This window comes from Phalangium opilio, unplaced genomic scaffold (genome assembly GCF_054372755.1).
Source record: "Phalangium opilio isolate 3A_F unplaced genomic scaffold, DU_Popi_V2 ptg000540l_1, whole genome shotgun sequence".
NCBI lineage: Eukaryota > Metazoa > Arthropoda > Arachnida > Opiliones > Phalangiidae > Phalangium > Phalangium opilio.
The window spans coordinates 392,181-413,246 of NW_028324244.1; the positions used below are offsets into that span (position 1 = coordinate 392,181).

The following is a 21,066-nucleotide window of genomic DNA, read 5'->3' on the forward strand; positions in this document are numbered from 1 at the left end:
CTTAAATTTAATTACCATTGTCTTTCAATTTCTTACTTAATTTTAAGGGGCCATCCGTAAAACACTCTAAGCATAAACTTCCCTCGTGTGTCCCTTGTAGAGGCAAAAATTCATAAATCTTACTTTTTACCTCTCCGTGTGACGTAGTCCAGGAGAGGTTCTGTAACGGCCGTGTCTGTGTGTGTGTGTGTCTGTGTGTCTGTGTGTCTGTGTGTCTGTCCGTTGTTACACCCACGTGACCGCGTTCGCAGTTTCCAAATCGGAGCAAACGTGTTCGCCATTTCCGAACTGCATTCACAGTCACGGAAACGGCTCCTCTACTTGAGTTCTCACACCACCATCTTCTGGTCCTCGTCCATTCCACTTGGACACCAGTCTGTACATACTGGCTACTAATCACCACCATCTTCTGGTCTTTGTCCAACCTACTTGGACACCAGTCTGTACATAGTGGCTACTAATCACCACCATCTTCTGGTCTTTGTCCAACCCACTTGGACACCAGTCTGTACATACTGGCTCCTAAACACCACCATCCACTGGTCTTCCGTCTATTCCACATAGACACCAATCTGTATCATTGGCTTCTAACACCACCATCCACTGGTCTTCCGTCTATTCCACATAGACACCAATCTGTATCATTGGCTTCTACTCCATTATCATCGTTTGGTTTTAGGATATACGCGGCGATCAGCTAGGGTTACGAGAAACGTCTAGCCTCCCTAAGGTGGGATCGCCACCACAGGTTTTCGCAATTGCGCTTTTTCCTTACTATTATAATGGAAACGAATCGTATATATACCCCAAAATTTGAAGAAAGTGGGCAAGAGGGGTACCCTTCACTTTAAACGTCAATATTAGCAAAGTTTGAGATGATAATAGGTATAACGTTATTTTAAACGATTTAACTATTATTAATGTTAATTATTGAAGATTAAAATAATTAAAAATAATTATATTTATTTAAATATTAAAGATAAACCTCTCGTGCAAAGAGAGAGATTATCATCGCCTCCTATATCTACCAAGGCCCGTGCATGCGATATATTTCATTCATTGCCTCCTATATCTATCAAGGCCCGTGCATTGCGATATATTTTTCAAAACAACAACCAAAATGGGAAGCTCCTCTCAGAAACATAATAATTTCTTTTCTCTGTATATGAAATGAAAATATGGATAATATTGCGCTCCTTCTTTAATGGTATCAATCTTTGCCTGTCTATTAATATTTTACGTAGTAGTAATACGTTTTTAGCGAAGTCTAGAGAGGATAAACATAAGTGAGATTGTTTCGGAAAACAAATACTGCTTCCACTAATGGGTTTATACTCCTTGTTACTCTTGTTGTCTGTGTGTGTCCGTCCATTGTTACACTAGTGCGTCGCGTTAGCAGTTAGCCTTGTGTTGATGTGTTAAGAAATCATACAGAACCTTAATATTCCCTTTTTCCATAATATAAAGTGAATATGTGGAAGTATTTTTCGTAATTATGATGCATTTAGTACTTTTGTAGCTTTAAAGCTCTGTTTCATTTTGATATTCCAAAGATGTTTTTTTAATATTGTTATTTGAAATGGCTGTTTATATATTGCTTAAGCTATACTACATCTGTATATAGAATAATCCTTGGTTTAGTGATTTCATGAAGCAAACTAAGACCTAGACTCCGGCGCGTATAACAAGTATTATCCGCAATAGGCTTAGTGAAACAAAGAGTAAATAATTGAGGCTTTGATTTTCGTGTCTGAAATGAACAGACATCAACGTTTCAGAGTGAGCCGAAAGTTAAATACACTCAATTAGTAAAAGGGCTAATGGTAAACGGGTAGTATCTACAGACTTATTATTCTCTTTATGGTGCGCATTGACTATTAGTGCGTCTAGCTACAATCTAGCTTTGGTGTTATTTAACGTTAACATTCATGTTGGCAAACTAAGAATATTGTTGAGGTGAGACGAGACGATAGTGTTTACACTGCAAACCAGTTGTGAATGTAGCTTTCAGAATATAGGGTAAACAGCTGAAGCGTAGACTTCATTTCCTGTTCTTTTCCCCATTGACTGATTTCCATGTGTCCAAGATTTATCCTTATTGGATGTGAAATGTCGCCTGCTTTACTGTACATTCGCTATGTTTGGAATACTGCTTCAATATTTCGTAAATTTTTACTTCAAAAAAGTGAAATAATTCCATATCTAGGTAAATACGTTTGTAGTAGTAGACCTCTTGACACGGAGAGGTAATATTTTGGTTTTCCCAACTTGTTTGACTCAAAATTGATTTCCCAAAACAAGCCTCCCACTATATACTCTTCGGTTCTATAACTCTCCTTTTTTTGTACCAACACCCTGTATATATACATAAAAACCCTAAAAGTGTACTTTTAGCCACGCCCCCATTTCCATCATCCCTCATCCTTTTCCGGAAACAAATGCTTTCTCCATTTCTCCGGGTTTCCATTTTCCTTAAGCCTAAACCATCTCAAAAACGTAGCTCCCCCTACACACTCCGACCCGAACCGAACCGAACCCGTACTAATATACTACGTTTCACTCTACCGGAACGCGCAAAAAGTGCACAGCACCAAAGTGACCCTATCCCCCGAATGGAGAACACGAAATTCCTTTTCCCCAACCCGCACCATGGCTATATATATACCACTATACATCGTACACCCATCAAGATATTATACATCGAATTTTTTCCACTTCGAAAAATCGCCCCAAAAATCTATACATGTATGTACTACATTGAGACATGTATATACATCGGAAGAAACCGAAATGGCGGGGGAAGAAAAGCGACCGGAACTAGGTTATATAGGCATTAGATCGTTTCCTTAAAATAGAAAGATGTACCTAGACTTTTTCATTTCTTAACTTAAACGATAGTGTTTATAAACTTCGACAAGAAATAGGCCATTTGTTGGTCAGTTAAATTTTCATCAAACTTTAATCAGTAGAAGAGGAAGTTATTTTGTTTGCAAACGGAAGTAGATCTCAAAGTCGCGGGGGTGGCTCGCAATTCCGGAATTAGACTCGTGGAACAGATAAGAGAGTACGTACAGTCGCAAGTGAGACTTTTAAATTATTCTTCCGATGGAAATTTCGCATTTACATTTAGAAACACTCTTGGATTCTCTCCCAGGCACTTTCTCTACACTAAGGAATGCATACAGGTACTAGGAATGAATAATTGCGCTACATCCATTTTTCACTCAACGTATCTAGGCGTATTTTGTGAGAAGTGCTAGACTAATCATTAGGTATGACGAATTTTACCTTCTATCTTGCTGCCTGTTGCACTTTGCGCGTGCGTCTGACCTCACAGTTAGAAAGACGCCATCAGAATTATATATATGGAGGCACAATTATTCCAATTAGCTGTATGCATTCCTCACCTGATCAATAAACTGGAAGTGGTTAAAATTTGCATTTGAGAAAAGGCAGGTTTTCCAATAAATTGAGTTCGCATATTGGAATGACACTCGGCCTTTTTGGAGCAAAAATAAATGTTATAAAGGGATTCTTAAATATTATCACAAGTTTCGTTAAGCCTTGGCTCGTAATTATTATAATAAAACGTTAACTTCACTAAGCCTTGGTCATTTCCGTAAATTTAACTTTAAATTATTTATTGGTGTATTTTGTTTTCACCGAGACCTCAAATCTGAACTGCATTTAGGCTTGGGTACGATTTACAAGTAAAATGCCCCAAGAAATGAAAGTTAAGTAGTTAACCCTTGAGTTCAGTTGCTCTTTGTAGATATAAGGACTAATATGTAGATTAGGCCTAGATGAATTGAATACCGCAAGGTATTTTAAGAATAGCTACACAATATAAGAGAATAAAAGGCGAGAGAAAATAAGATTAAAACTCAAGAAGAGATGAAGAATTATACAACGGAAGGAATTTCCTAAGCCTGAATAGATTTAATTCTACGTTCTTAATTCGTCTAGGCATCGCCTGAGATATTTAATTAAATTGTATAATCTTTATTATTTAATCTCTCTAAAAGGTACCTGCAGGACTCGGTTTAACCGAACTAATGCTTAAAATATCAAGGGTTCTATTTACGTCTTTGGAATTTTGGCCATTAATTTTCTCAATTACTTTAATTATACATTAGACTTTAAATATCCACGAGTTCAAAGGTCAAAATCTAAATTAATTCAATTTCCTTGCATTCATTTTAGCAAAGGTCTATAAATATAAACAAAAGTATACTTCCTTAAAGCTTACTCGCGCTGAGTAACACGAGAAACCCCCTTAACCTATCAGCATAGTGTCGACCCCCGTCACGACCATATTACAGGGACCACGCGTGACTGAGCTCCTAGTACCAAGAATTAACGTTTGGATCGCCATCATACTTCGAACTAAAAAAGGGACTTATCTGATTGGTTGGTGCGTGTAGGAGGCTGGGAAAAGGGTCGTTTGCCTCTCAATTTACACGTTGTCTACAACCAAAGACTGGTAACTGAACGAAGCATACTTTACGTTTTAATCTATGTCCTTTTGATTTTAGTATCCCATCGAATACATCAAAACTACTACTACGTTACACTAAGAAAATAAACGAAAATTGGTTTGAATTTTAGGGGATCGAGCGCAAATTAATCCCAAGCACGAAATCCGCGAATTTAAAACTCTTAACCGCGATAATCTTTCTCGGTATGAATGTGAAATCGTAACAAAAGTATACGCGTCTATAGTGAAAGCTTTAATTCGTATAAAAGGGCCCCTGAAACTCAGTCTATACTCAGACAGGAGCTCCTATACGGAGAAAAGAGAAAACCCAAGGGTATGACGACGAACGATGAAATCAATTTTTGCACGTTTTAGTACAGCAGGGAAAAAGGAAGGAATAGTTTGCGAAGATAATAGCTCTGAAAAGGATCGCCTAGCAATACGCGTACATTAAAAAACGCTTAGCGTATTAGATTTAAGCCTATTTTAAAAAAAGGGACGAGACAAAAGACAAGCGCGTGAACCCGTACAAAAATTTTCGGCGGAACAGAAAAAGTCCGCGAAGGTCGAATGCTGAAAAAGATTGGTGTAAGAAAAAAAAAATTAACCAATCGCGAGGGCGGATGCATTGCGTATAGTCCTTCTCCAACAAGCATCGATAATAAAAAGGTATTCAATCATCCCATGCATCTTACGGTGTTCATTAAACAGGGTAAAGAAGCTTCAGCGTTGCCAGAAATTTGTTATTAGAGCATCTCCTGCAGGTTGAAAGTACTGAATGATCACAAAATTTAACAGAGAACGCTGCAGTGTGCCTTTGTTGCTATTCGATTCAACATAATTATCACCGAAGTTGTTCGAACCATGATCGCAGTTCATATTCATGAGACATTGATACAAATTCAGTTATTACATACCCTTACAACATACATGCATATTAATAAAAATTCAAAAGCTTACGCCACAAAAAAAAACATCCGTTTACATAGATCTTAAACTATTACAACCCGGAAAATTCTTAGGTCTTTACGGAAAGATAGCTTTCTTATAACGTAAGAGAAGGCGCGCTGTTTTCTAAACCCCTTGACCTTTAAACTATTAAAGAATGATAAAAGGCGGCCATGGTTTTTTGCTCGGTATATTTTCACAAAGAAAGGAAATGGGGGAATTTTTCCGGGTTTAACCTAAACCTTTTCTCGTAACACGTGCAGCTACCTTATCAGATAATTTTTGTTTAAAGATATCCAAGTGAAAGTGAAACCAATCTTGTATTGAAGAGAGTCTTATAAAAAAATAGGCTTAGCAAATTCCATTCATTCAGAGGATGGGATGTACTACCACGGAAAGGTTTAGGGACTATTTCACAGACTCCCATTTGGCAGGACAACTAAACCATTATTAACGTTCATGTCAAGCTGTTAATTTCACGGTTATAAACAAGAGAAGGATTTGTAGATTGCTTACTTGGAAGAAGCAAAGGCTTAGGAGTAAACTAGAAATACATGATCCATCCAATTTTTTTGTAGTTAATACTAGGGGATCAACAACTCGACAGTACGCAATTTATTCGCGAGTAATTCCCAATGTCAGCACTTTGTCACGGAATTCTTATCGCCTCACTGATGCGAAGCCAGCAAGGCCAGCAAGCTAGAGTTTCGATTTTTAACAGCTATATTTCCCGAAGGCGAGCGGGAAAAAGAAATCCCTTGCAAAGGATTGGGTAATCCACTTAAGATCTATGTTTAACGAGATGTCCGGTAAGGAAACGGACATAATTAATAAATAATAAAAAGATAACGCTTTTCAGACTCCGAAGACCGGATCTAGTTACTGCAGCTGATAAGCATCAATAATAAACGAGAGTCGAGTCACGTGATAAAAACACGTAAATGTAATACTTTACTTACACCACCATAAGTTCATAAGATATGTTCCATCCATAAGTTTGTCACTGGTAACTTAGAAACTGGAGCTTGTCATGAAGTGAGTGAGGTAGGTCATAGATTCGAGGTAAAGCGACATACGCCTGGTAAGGCACTGTCAAAGGCTTAGTAATGCAGACTAAATAGGAAGATGGAAGCCTTGCAAAACTAACCACCGTGTGTAGGACTTCAATTGTCGCTTGTCGTTCTGCTAGAGCTATAGCTCGAGCAGTAAGTCTCTCAGTAGCATTACGAAGTATAGGTAGTGTCATACTTATGGATGAACATATCTTATAAACTTATGCTTAAACACGTGACATTACGAGAGATTCACAAAAGCAAATAAAGTCAATATACATGTGGTCATTAAAATAACTTGTAAGGTTTCAAAAAGTCAAAATAAACGTGCACTGCCATTTTGTTATAAAGTATTGCATGGGTCGCTCACAAACTCATCAATATTTAAGTTTAAAAAAATCCCAAAATATACTCCTCATTTTAATGAAAGGGCTTACGATTAAATTAAACCACTCATCTCTCCAGCAAAAAAAATAATCTAACAAATAAATAACTCATCCTTGATTACCCCGGGGAATGAAAAACATCTTTTTCAAATGAACAAGGATCTTTCTAAGAGAACTTATAAATTCTTAAACCACCGAGCTATTTTTATAATTACAGGAAATTAATGAAGATAAGTAAAAATAAAAAGGTGTTTGGCTGTATACAGCATGCATAGGTGAAATTAGTGTTCTGTGGAAACGGCAAAACTCGTTTATTTTTAAAAAGAAAAACAAATTTGCGGGGCAATCATCTTCCCACGCAAGAGGCAAAACCGGATGCTGAAAATCCGTTAAGAGTCCCAAGTTGAATTAAGACTAGATGAGAAGAGTCGTGCAAAACCTCAAATATATGTATATATATAAATAAATAAATAAGAAAATCTTGGTACTTTTCAGCTTTTGATATTAAAACGCAAAGATGAAAGAGTCGCTTGCGCTTGGTTATAACATAAGTTTATAAGATATGTTCTATCCATAAGTTTGTCACTGGTAACTTGGAAACTGGAGCTTGTAATTTTGAAGTGAGTGAGGTAGGTCATAGATTCGAGGTAAAGCGACGCCTGGTTTTGGCGCTGTCAAAGGCTTAGTACAGACTAAATAGGAAGATGGAAGTCCTGCAAAATTAACCACCATATGTAGTACTTCAATTCTCGCTTGTCGTTCTGCTAGAACTAGCTCGAGCTGTAAGTCTCTCAGTAGCATTACGAAGTATAGGAAGTGTCATACTTATGGTAGAAATATATCACTTATAAACTTATGGTAGATTGGATTGGGCGGGAAATAAATATAAACTGAATTCCAAGAGTTAAGTAAATTAAATTGCACGCTTGGTAATGGAAAATTTAGGCATATTTCGCGCTTATTTTGATGAAAAACTTTGTACAAATAGAAAGAATGAATTGTTTCGCGTTCTATAGCAAGAGATATAGAGGATGGTTATGTAAAACTGGTTCCTCTTGAGCTTCCTAACGGTGCATCAGTTTAAACATCACGTAAAAACAAGAGTTGGTCTTAGTAGTATAACTCCAAATGGGGAAGAAGAGGCTTAACCCTATCTAGCTAGAACGATGTAATTGTCATTGAAAGTAATTAACATAATGTAACGAATCACATGGATGAATAAAACAAGATATTATCCGTTCAAAACACTTGTTTCGTGGTACAAATTGATGTCCGCTTCATTTAAAGCATCTCTTCGTGATCGAACCCATGCACAATTCTAACCAAGGGAATGTTGGTTACATATATATATATATATATAGTATACATCGAGTATATTGAAAGACCCACAAAATTGAGGGCAAAAGAGCTAAGGGGGGGGGGGTGTTAGGAACGCTGGGAGGGCGACATATAGAGGCCCTGTCATTTACAGAAGGGAAAATTAACCTCCATCTAGGTTCTAGGTTCTCGACCGCCGTACTCTTCTTGACTACATCTAGCTCTCGCTTTTCATAAGAAGACTTAAGCCTAATACGTGCGCAAAAGTTCATTTTCTCTCGGCGGCCATATTTAAGGGCTCAAATTTGGAGCGGCCTTTCATTTTCAGAGGTTTCTGAAGATCCAAAGAAGAGAAGCGAACAGGACAGGAGAGGAGAGAGAGTTTAGCAAACAATAGGGGAAAATAATCTAGCCTCCTTTTGGATCCTTCACTCCATATCTTTCTTGAATAAATAATGAGTAGCATTCGTGCTAATAACGGAAAAATGTATTTCTGAATTGCATTGTCCTTTTTTTCATTATTGCATGCAGTTTCTTCATTGATACAATAGCTCTCAATATAAGCATTTGACTATAGAAGAGGGCCAGGATGTCATTTGCATAACTATACACACCGTTTCACTGATTAATTAAAAGTTTGAACTTGTTCCAAAGTAAGTTTAGAAATTTTAATAGAAATCCTTGAAATATCCAAATGAGGCCGATTTAAGTAATAAGAAATAAATAATTTCGAATGGAAAATTTTAAAGATTTACGGTTATAGGCCTAGTTGTCGTTTAATAAAAAAAAGGGGCGGAGCAACTTGGCAATTACTCGCGAAATGTCCGTATTACGTCACGGTATTTGTCAATAAGTGCATATAAGTCACGTTATTTGGCAAGACGCTAGGCCTAAAACAAGGTATTTAAATTTAACGATTTCAACTTACCAGAAAACGTGAAGGGCCCTATAAAGACATTCTGGCACCTCAATTTTAAGAACTAGGCTTAGGCCTAGTATGACTTAAGCCTAATTTGAAATTAAAATAACAACGCGCGGGAAATGTTTTCACGCGCCAATTTTGTAAGCAAAGATCTTACGATTTGAGCGCGAGACATTTTCTTGCACGTGTTTGGGTCAAAGCATCTCAATTAAAACTAAAGGCGGTGGGCAAATTAATAGGTTAACATCATAAATCTTCTTTATTTATCAATTTTCAAGCCCTTGAAGTCAACTTAAATGAGAATTTTCTCACCGTCGGGGAGTATTTTATCACACTGATAAGACCAAAAAAATATTAAAAATCTTATTATTATATTTTTCTTTATTGTTTTTATCTTATTTACAGGGCGGCTGGCTTTGGGATTGAGGATAGATTGTTTGAGTAAAGCCATAGCTATACTTTGGAAGATTGCCCGATATCGAAGACGAATCGGTACACACCATTCCGCTACGCTTTAGTAACTTAACTTCGCTTCTGCATTTGACGTAAAAAGTACCCCTTCATCCTCTAGTTCCCCCTTAACCAATCTCTCAAGTGGTTTCCAAACCATAATCATTTACAGTCATTAAATATACTCAAACCTCCTATTCGTACAGTGAGTTTTCTCCTTTTAGAAAGATACCGGAAGAGTTTATTTTCAAACATAGTCCATGGGAAATACCCCCGTACTGTTGCGGATTAACCAGCTAAATATAAACGTCATAACGCAGGTGGAAAAAGAGTTCAATGTTTATATTAAAACAGCGGTTTCAATATATATATATTGTTTTATTTCGAAATGTTTAAAGTTCCCTCAGTTAAGTCTATCCCAGCCGATGTATAGTCCGTGTAATTTTTTATGTTTATATATAGGGGCAGGGGTGTTTTTGATAAAACTGCCTTCCATAAATTAAGGGGGATGTTCTATGGGGGAAATCAATTTTGAGTCAAAAATGTAACTTCTGATCTATGACATTTTGTTTGACACAAGGGACACTGTTTCAAATCAAGTTATGATTTGATTTGAGTGTTTTAGGGATGACCCCTTAATTAATCATTGTCTTAATCAGTTTCTTAATTAATTAAATTTAAGGGGTCATGTGGTGGTTAGCGCCTCGTTTAAAGTATAGGGGGAAATTATTTATGGTTTTATATACAGGTACCATTATTATTTCAGTTATAGTTTTTAGTTTTTTTTTGTATTAATTAAAAGGTTAAGCTGGCTCATTTTTAACACCACTATATATTGCCGTATCTTTCTCCTAATTTCAATTAAGTTTAGAAAACTTTAGGATATTCAATTTAATTGGAGCGATTTCGAAACCAAAAATAAGGGGGAGATATGTTACAACAAAATAATAAAAAATAAAAATAATAATGGAGTACTTTTTTCGAGGACATGAAACCCTAATTAGTAAAGTTGTAAACCTGAAAGTGGAGACGGAGAACAATACAAGAGTTTAAGGTCTTTATAAAAAGAATTTCTTTCCTTATAATGGCATTGTATCCCGTGGTTTATTTAAGCGGTTAAGGTTTTCTTTTAACTTTGAAAAGAAGTCTTGTAACCAATAGGGAAAATTAGTGGTGGTTATTCTTTTTTTTTTCATTTTTCAATTTAATTAAAAGCTCGATCTAATACAATTGAATTAAATAGTATTAACGCGTCGTTCCCACCTGTTTCATAGCCTGCAACTAACCATACAACTTTTCCCGCCTTTTTCGAACGACCTACCCCCCATCGTTTCCTATAAGCGGAAGCCAGATAACTCCCGCCATAAGTACGTACGCCATCATGGCATGATCAACCCATGCATGCATCTTAATTTCTTGGTGACAAAAAACACTACCTGTCACTAATAATCAATCAATAACATTTGAACTTACCGCCAAAAAATCGAACGCGCACTCAATGCTCCGAATACCAGTCTCTAATTAACGATAATTAAAACAATTCCTTGTTCAGCACACAAAAAACGCGGGCGCGACAGTCGAGACCCGATGAAGAAAATTCCGGGAGATTTAAACCTACCAACAACGCAACTAGTCAATAATATATTATTAACTACCGTGTAACACTTGCCACGCAAAAACTTCAAAGAAGGTGGTGCGAAAACAATAATTTCGCGCGCGCAAATAACCTATACGTCCCTCGAGAAACGACAAAAATATCAAAAAAGGCGCGAAATATTTTATCCGCAAAAACCGAGAAGAGAAATAAAATAAGAAAATAGCAGGCTCGGAAAACCTTTCGGTTCTCACCCACGAACCAATACTTGGCCTCTCTTGGAGAGATTTCTATGTCTTTGGCGAGAGCGCGGGAAGAGAAGAGAAGAGAGAGATCCCTAGTTTTGGCGGGACACGCAACGTTGAGTTGAAGAGAAGGTGGTGGATAGAGTAGAGAGATGGCGGGAAAACACAACCAGCGCGCGAGGAATTCTCCTCTCAGCTCCGTTCGATCTTGGCGCGCGCGTGCGCTACCCTTTTTTTCTTTTTTTTTATTTATTCCTAAGCCGATTTCTCCAAAAGCTTCCTCTTCCTCCTTCACTAGTACTCGACCAACTTTCGTTCCTCGCGCAAAACCTCGCGACGTCTCAAATTTGCGCAGTATGAGATGCGCGAATCATTACAAACATTTTTTTATATACAAAGTATGAATTTTTTTAAAAGAAGCTGCTAACCCTTACTCGCCATACTTCTTATTAAGGAGAAGGATATACAAGTCCCGAGGGTATATACGAGCTAGAAAAAGAGGCTTAAAATGGATGCCAAACCTCAAGAGCAAAAAAAAAAATGTAAATCAGGCAATTTAGCGGTCACTAAAAAATGAAGCGGGTGAAAAGGGTAAGGCTTGGGTCGGCGCGATTAAATCGTACCTATTTGTGGTGGCAGTACAGAGTCTTTCCGACTAAAAATAAATAAAAAACATTGCACGCTTCCGTAATTTCGCTATGCTATATGCTTATATGCGGTTTTTAATTTTTATTTTTAAACTCAAGTTTATTATAATGTTACGCTTCAACCGTAGCTTAAACTTCTGACCCGCTTTGGTATTTTTAGAAAGTCTAGACCATAACTCAAGAAGTTGCGTCTGTCTGTTGTCCAAATGAATTGTCAAACCCCTAAGCTTATTGGTTAACTTAAAAATATATTTTTAGAAATTTAGAAATTCCGAAGCTGATAAGAACTGAGAGACGTCGTCTTTATACTCTTAAGTCACGTGATTGAATATCACATGATACGTTCTATCAATTAAGAGGATGAATTTAGGCCGAAAACAATCTAACCCAGTCCCATTAACGTGGGATGACTTGAAAGGGTTATAGAGGTTTGAAATTTTTTTCCGAAATTGTGGCTTTAACTATAACTACTACTATCACAGTATTCTCTTTGGGTTGGTATCTTAACTAATTGAAAGAGACAAAGCCATTCAGTCGTATAGAAAAGCTTAAGCTATCCCTCATTCGTTCAGACCGAAAAAAGACTAAAATTTATATACCCTTCATTCACTATAGCTATGATGTAAAAGTGATACACCAATAATATCATGAATATTTAACTAAATAAAAAAAAATAAATGATAATTTTGAAGAATTAATCAACGTTTGGGACTTGTAATACAATTTAATATCTCTAAAGGGAGCTAACAGTTCTGACCCTGAAACGTCACACCCCTCTATCTTTTACTGGAGTTTCATCCCCCTAACGGTTGGAAACAGTATTCTACGCGCAAAAATGCCAACCAGAGGGGGGCTGCGTGACGTCAGACTATCTCTTCCCCCTAGCCAGTTGTTAGCTCCCTATTGTGAACCAGGGCCTTAGAAAGAGTTTGTGGGCCCTGGGAAAATTCAGCAAATCGAGGCCCCTTCCCCCTCAAAACAGCCCTACACTAGTCCCAGACCTCTAGAAGGTGCGGGTCCCTAGGAAACTGACCTAATTACCCCAATCTCTGACGGTCACGATGTCAACTGAGAGGTAAGGTTAATCCAAAAACGTAAATATTATTATTCTTATTCCGTTATTCAATATTCATGTAGGAACTATATAAATCCTTCATCTTTTTCTCATTCTAGACCTTCCATTGGAAGGTAGTGCAATTTCAAATTGAAACGAGAACCTAAAACTACACCATCACGTAAAAGAGTTCTGGTACGGCCTCAACTTTGCCATTATATCGTCTTTCGGGACAACTGTCAGAATTTATTTTAGTCATTAGAGATCTTGGTCATTTATTATACTAGACAGGAGGGACCTTTATCTATCCACCCCCCTCTCTCTCTCTCTGTTCTATTCTTTTATCAACCCTAAATTAAGCCTTGGTCCCTTCATTGATGGCTGTAGTTCCCCTGCAGTTGTATATACAGACTTAAAGGAGGGAAGTTTATACTGGAGAAGAAATCACTGTCTATAGCGCTAAGACAAGAGGGTCCTTCCCAAACATGGCCGTAAATTTTACCCATAGTACCTCGGTTTTAAGTTTATACATAAATTATGCTTTAGGTCCCATCTCGTTATAGCAACGAGAACTGCTGTTTACACGTGACTAAGTTAGTATAAAATAAAAAATATTTCCATGCCTTGAAAAGCATGCTGGGATTCAAAAACTATACCACTCCAGAATAAAACTTCCCTTCTCCAAGGTACAGATTTCAAGCCATAGAAAATGGGGAATCTTTTTGAAAAATCAGGGACATTTTTGGGTGCTGAATTAAGTGAACTTTAAACATAAAATCGATGCCACAATTATAATTTAATGGACTTTTAAAACTTTTGGAGGAAGTAAGTTCCATGATACTATTCCTTTACCATCATGAAGAATCCTAACACCTATATTCGGAGGCGTAAAGGTCAGAGGTCAAATGTATATAGCATTTATGCATGGGGAGTAAGCCCATCTTCAGGGGCAACGCCTTAATGCTAAATCCCATAGCCCCTGCCAAACTACAGTGCTTCACTGCAGAACATATTTCTTTTTACTGCGAAACTTTGGTATTAACAGAGAGAATAAGACACGAGGAGTAGATATAAGCTTAATATAGAGAGGGTGTAAGTATTTTTAAGTTACGCCTTACGCAGATTAATTTAATTTAATTTGATTTAAACTAACAACATTAGTAAACTTCCCCTCGGTGAAAATGAAAATCCGTAATCCTCATAAATCCATGTTAAGTGTGTTTATATATCGCGTCTCTTTTCACTAACATAGTGCGAACTCGGCTAAAATTATCAACGTATTTTTTATATACATATTAAGATAGTACCGACATCTTTCGAAGTTTAACTGAACCCAATACGCAATTAATTTCTTATTTACGCCGGTTTCTTAAACAATTAAATGAGATAAATATTTAAAATCAACTCACCACCTGTCTCCCGCTTATTCTTCTTTTTATTAAACCATCCAAACGGCATCTTGACTCTATATTCCACAAACCGCCGTCACAAAAACACACGGCGATTCACACCTAAAAGTAAAATAAAATAAATAAAAACAAAATCAAAAAAAACAGACCTTGAAATTAAAAAAGGCACTTTAGAAATAGAAAATAAAAAAAATTATTAAATTATCAGGAAATGGCAGCAAACGTGTGTTTTAATATGACAGGACATAAGCATAATGTACAGAGGTACAAACTATGACGTCAATTATTAAGAGAGAGAAAAAAAACTATACTTATCTATAAAGTGTTATATTTTATAAATTGTCAGAAGTATATATTTATTTAATAATTCAAATTACCTCTCAATATTAACACTAGAGGTCGATACCGTTTCAAAATTATTTAAAATTTAAATGCAACCGTGGAATGAATATTTGTTATTGGTTGTCTAAGGTTTTTAACGAAATATTAAGCTCTGGTTTTTCAAATTCGTAAAAAAGAAAATTTTTAAAACCATTAGCACGAGTGACCCGCAGGTTAACCTAGTCTTTATATGTGCTTAATTTAAAGAAATATACATACATTTTTTTCTCTCTCTTAAATTCTTTTTAAATTCATTCTACTTAGTTCGCCCCCGTGACTAAGGCTATGGATAAGAAATCGTGCCTTGAATAAATGATATTATACTAGGCCTATACTAAAATGCTTTTACCGATAATAAAAAGAAAAAAAAAAAGAAATGGGAGGAGATTACTTAACGAAAGTAAAATCTTAAGCCTATTTCAAATTCAAAAGGTAGAATGAAAAACTTAAGCCTAAAACCTTATTTTGACTTCTGGAACATATAGATTCATTAATTTAAGTTTTATCTAGGCCTATTTAGGGTTAAGATACAGTTTTTTTCGCTAAGCCTACTTAACGAAAGTAAAATCTTAAGCCTAATTAAAATTCAAAGAGGGAAAATTAAAAACCTAAGCCTAAAACGTAATTTTGGCTCCTGGAACATGTAGGTTCATTCATTTAAGTTTTATCTACGCCATTTAAGGGTTAAGTTACAGTATTTATTTACCAATTTCATAACCATAAGGAAATTAGCAGTTAAGTATACTTAACGAAAGCAAAATCTTAATCTTAAGCCTAATTCAAATTCAAAAGGGAGTAAGAAAAACTAATGAAATTAGTCTCTAAGCCTAATGTTAGGGCCTAATTTAGAAGCAAGCTACAGAGCTAAATAAAAACAGTTAAGATGGAGGGTGGAAGGTGTGCTAAGCCTTATTTCTTGCAGATTAAAAAAAAAAATAAACACAAGTTCAATTCCGTAAGCCTTGCTTACGTTTGCAGTCTTGTAATAATTTTCTCAAGGCAGTATTTGATAATCAAGGATTAAAAATTATTTCACCCCTAATTTGCAAGAAGTGAACCAATGAATCATTCTCAACCCTTTAATTAATCAAATAGTTATCAAACGTTTTTAAGGGTACCCCCCAATGAACTATAATATAGTACCTCCTCCTTCTTTCTCGATATATAGGCCGCCTGGAATTATGGGTTGAACCCAACAGGGAGGTGTTAAAATTATTAGAAAGTTACCTTAGTAAAGCGAAAGAGAAAGTGTTTTTCGGGAAAAAATTTAGGGCGAATTTGTAACGGTAAAAAAATAAAATAAAATGAAATATTTTAAGTGATTTTTAAACTCGTGTGTGTGGTGCAAAGCAATATCATTTTTACATATCCTTGGTTTAAATGCATTTTAAATCGATTAAATGGGTGGTTTTTTTTTCTTCATACTATTTCTCCTTCATAAAAAACTTTAACTAGCATTGCAAAATATTGCTATCTCCTATACCTAACGAATTCTGGGAAATTCCAGAGAATTTTTAAAATGATAGAGTCACTATTCATGGAATATGAAATTTGTACTATAGAGTCAGATAAAAATACCTTCTTTATCTAGTAAAATTCTACACATATTATCATAAGTTTATAAGATATGTTCTTACCATAAGTATGACACTACCTATACTTCGTAATGCTACTGAGAGACTTACTAGGAGCTAGTTCTAGCAGAACGACAAGCGAGAATTGAAGTACTACACTCGGTTAATTAGTTTTACAGGACTTCCATCTATGTCCTATTTAGTCTGCATTACTAAGCCTTTGACAGCGACAAAACCAGGCGTCGAATTACCCTGAATCTATGACCTACCTCACTCACTTCATGACAAGCTCCAGTTTGTAACTTATGGAACATATCTTATGAACTTATGGAACATATCTTATGAACTTATGGAACATATCTTATGAACTTATGGAACATATCTTATGAACTTATGGAACATATCTTATGAACTTATGGAACATATCTTATGAACTTATGGAACATATCTTATGAACTTATGATATTATTAAATATGAAGTAGCAACGTATTATTGCACTGATAAAGAATCTAACCTTAAGCATTTGATGAAGCACTATAACGCAAAATTTAAATGGTTATAATTATGAAATCCAGAATTCATTAAAGTTATAAAACATTAAGTTTCAGAAACTTTTCTAGCCACCATTTTTCAATATGGCTGCGGATTAAAATCACCTCTCTTAGTATTTAATATAAACTTCCATAAAAAAACCACTTTCAGCATCAAGGGTCAAAGGTTACTGTAGTTAAACAGTTTCTAAAACTTTCCAAGTACTTAATTATTCTGAATTTTTAATAAATTTGTACCTTGTCACGAAATAACCAGAAAAATATTACACAAATTAAATCTAAAGACTATAATAAACAAAATAAAAAATAATAATAATAACAATAATATTTAAATGAAGTATTAATTGATTTCGAAGAAAAACACCTGGGAGAACTTAAAATTCATAAATAATAATAATTATTTATTTTTTTTTCTTGGCGCCATTCTGTATCGAAATTAAAAGAGTCCCCCCCCCATTAAACCTATCTTTGAAATAAAAATAAAAAGAATTTATAATTGATGTAGAAAAGAAAGAAAGAAAGATCGTGGGGAACATATATGTATGTACTTGATAGAAAGTTAATGCCGGCAGCTAAAACATGTCACTCAAAAGCGTCAACTAGTTGAACTCCACAACGCGTTTCCTTCTTTTTTTTTCATTTCCCCCAAGCGGACGCGCCTCTTTCAAATGTAAGTCTCTCAAAAATTGGCCATTGGGGATTTTAAAGGGACACTAAAGTACATCTGGGATAGATTTAATTTTAGAAGTAGGAACGGAGAACAGAGTAATATCTGGACGCGCGTCAAAGTCCCGGACTCCCTTCCACGGAGGACGGAGGGGGTATGAAAGAAGAGGTGGGGGGGGTCATAGCGACAGAGGTAAAAAGGAATTACGTCACTATTTTTCACCGTCCCCGCCAGCAACGTCATCAAAACGTAGTTTAAGTGAGCAGCCAATAAGATAATTTAAACTTTTCGTTACGTGTTGGAGGGGAGAGTACGCTCTATACTGGGTGGTCTATGAGTCGGACTGAAGTAAATACTAACCGTTCTCCATTCCTACTTCTAAAATTAAATTTATTCCTGAGTACATGGGTCTTCTTTATCAAAAAATTATTATAATGTAGAGATGGGCCGATACTAGTTTTAACCGATACCGATATCATTCGATACTTGGGAAACCGATACGTACCGATGCCGATATTTTACCCGATCCTTCGAATAAACCGATATTAAACCGATACCGATATATTAACCGATATCAATAAGAAAATAGATGCTATAATATATGTTGTACAGATGGGCCGATATTTGACTTTAAACGATATATCGGTATTGCTTGAAAATGAACCGATATTTGTCCTTAAAAAATATCGGGTAGAAATATCGGTTCATTTTTAACCGATACCGATATATCGGTTAAAGTCAAATATCGGTACCGATACCGATATGGGATCGGTATCGGCCCATCTCTATTATAATGTGCGTAAAATAACAGATATTTGAAATATGTGTATTTCCAGATATTAAAAACAATATACGACTAACTATCTTTACTTTGCGTAGCAGACGACGCTAAATATATAAACCCTTACTGGTAGACTAGTCTAGAACAGTACCAATTTATTCTATTGTCTGTTTCACTGAAGGGGGGGGGTCTATAACTACAGAGTGTTATGCTAATTTTCACCGTTAATATTGCAGATAAACACTTGTGTTTCTAGTTTATTAAATAAATCATATGATGAATTTTAATGTAGGAGTTGTATTGCTATCAAGTTACACTCTTAACTACATTTGTGCGCATGTTCCCTACGGAACAGGTAGGCTACCACCCTTGACAAGTAAATAATGCCACCTTCCCTAAACAGGGAAAACAAATTTCCCTGAGATTTCCAGGTTTTCCCCCATATACTTCCCTGAGTTTTCCAAGTTTTCCCTGTATATGGAGTATCCTATGGAGAAAATGTTAACGAAGGAGGGGGGGGGATAAATTGGACTATAACATACTCAAAGGGCATCCCCGTATCTCTAGTAGAACCAGAGTTATGAGCCTCCAAAGTATAGTGTAATGTTATTCCTATGGAGGGGGGTATGTTTACGAACATTTTGCTTAATTACTCGGCCCCTGTTTGACGCAAATTTCCCTGAATTTTAATATAAAAAAATCTAAATTTCCCTGAGGTTTTTGTCAACTATTTATTTCTCTGATTTTTCCAGGTTTCCCCTGTTTTCCAGGTTTGTATGAACCCTGTTTACTAAACCCTGGCACAGGAGCTAACTAGTCCTTAATTTCAGGATGAATACAGAACTTAACATTTCAAGTTCCCTTTAAACATTATAAACTATGAAAAACGATTACTCGTTCATGGTACGGTAGTTTTTAAAGAGCAGAAATTTGATTCTTTGATGTACGCGTATAAATCCTTTTTCTTTCTTTCTTTTTTTTTTAAGAAGAACTTTGATCTTGAAAAATGCATTTCTCTTTTTTTAAATTTTCTTTTCATCTTTGCTAAGTTTAAAATACCTGTTACCAACAGTCAATCAAGTAAGGGCTTAACGTTTTGGGTGTTGTTTCTTTTTCATTCACGATGACATACCGTGTTATTTCGATATCCGAGATCTACCTAAAAAGCTATAAAACAGTTATTTGAAGAGGATATCATATCAATGATGAGATTGCAAAGGAATAAAACTGAAATCAATCCGTTGAATAACTTGATTGTTTAGAAACAGAAAAATAAATTCAACTATTTGAATGCGTTTATAGCGTGACTGGATTTGTACCTTACAAGGTTATTTAATTTTTTGATTTTTTTTAAAGTTCAGTGAAGTCTAATTTAATTAAAATTAAAATCTTTTAGAATAAGATAGGTGATGATATTGATAAAGGTATATTAGGTTTTCTCAATTTACTGTACAACTGGGTAAAATAGTAGTATTCCCCCTCCACGGATTTTTAAAAGTTTGTACTCATTTCTGATAGTAAATGAGGTGAGGAACACGATGCCGTTAAAAATTTCCACCGCAAATGATTTTGAATTTTTTTTTGAATTTTTTTTTATGAAAATTGCAATATTTTGGAAAAGGAGAAATCTAATAGAAACTGAACCTAACCTAGCCTAACCTAACCTGAACCTAACCTGAACCTAACCTAACCTGAACCTAACCTAACCTGAACCTAACCTGAACCTAAAATATCCCAAACATAATCTAAACAAGTGTACGCGCCCCAAATATCAAATATACAAACAACCATAAGTAATATGTGCTACCTTTTTTTTTTTTTAAAAAAAAAAATCATTTGCGGTGAAAAATTTTGACGGCATCGTGTTCCCCACCTCATTTACTATCAGAAATGAGTACAAACTTTTAAAAATCCGTGGAGGGGGAATACTACCATTTGGCCTACAACTGTATTTATTAGAGACAATACAGCTGTGACGGTTACGTCAATGAGCCTGGCTTTGGCAGTACATAGAGGCCATTAAAAACTATGGCAGTATGACGAAATATGTGACGTAATTTAGTCTATTAACTCGGCGTTATGATATTGGTACCGGTTTCTTCATTTAATACAGTTTAATAATAATATTTATTTCTTAACCGACGTTATTGGCAACCACAATTAATTGCAATAAATTATCTAATTATAAAAACCAAACCAAATAAATAATTAAATTCAAATGATTCTTGATAGTCAAAAGTCAAAGAAAAAACTAATAAATATCATTTGTTCAAGGTTAATTATAGGATAATTTGTTAAAATTAAGGTGCGGAAATTAATTAAAATATACATTTTCCATGTTTTTCTATATTTTACCCTTCATATTATAGGTTAGGTTATATTATAGATATTTTATGGTATTTGGTGGTTAGGAAGAAGGAACTGGTCGGGTTTTTATGGTCATAATATTGATTAAAATAGTTTCCGCGACTTAAATGTAATTAATTATCATATAAGAAATGATATTTATTGGTAAAACTGTATTGGAAAACTGAGCTAAAGTTTTTCCAAACTATGACCCACATCGTAGACGTTCATCATACGATGTGGCTAAACATGAGATATTGAAGT

General features: G+C 35.4%; 1 protein-coding gene across 4 annotated transcripts in view; it reads right to left on the reverse strand.

The window, feature by feature from the left end:
* The window catches only part of Pka-C1 (Protein kinase, cAMP-dependent, catalytic subunit 1), a 128,258-nt gene that overhangs the window by 58,877 nt on the left and 48,315 nt on the right, over window positions 1-21,066 (reverse strand). For all 4 annotated transcript variants that reach the window (XM_089862467.1, XM_089862468.1, XM_089862469.1 and 1 more), the window contains one exon: window positions 14,502-14,603. In XM_089862467.1, the coding sequence (XP_089718593.1) occupies window positions 14,502-14,550 (49 nt within the window). In that variant the 5' untranslated portion in view covers window positions 14,551-14,603. The remainder of the gene's footprint in view (window positions 1-14,501; window positions 14,604-21,066) is intronic.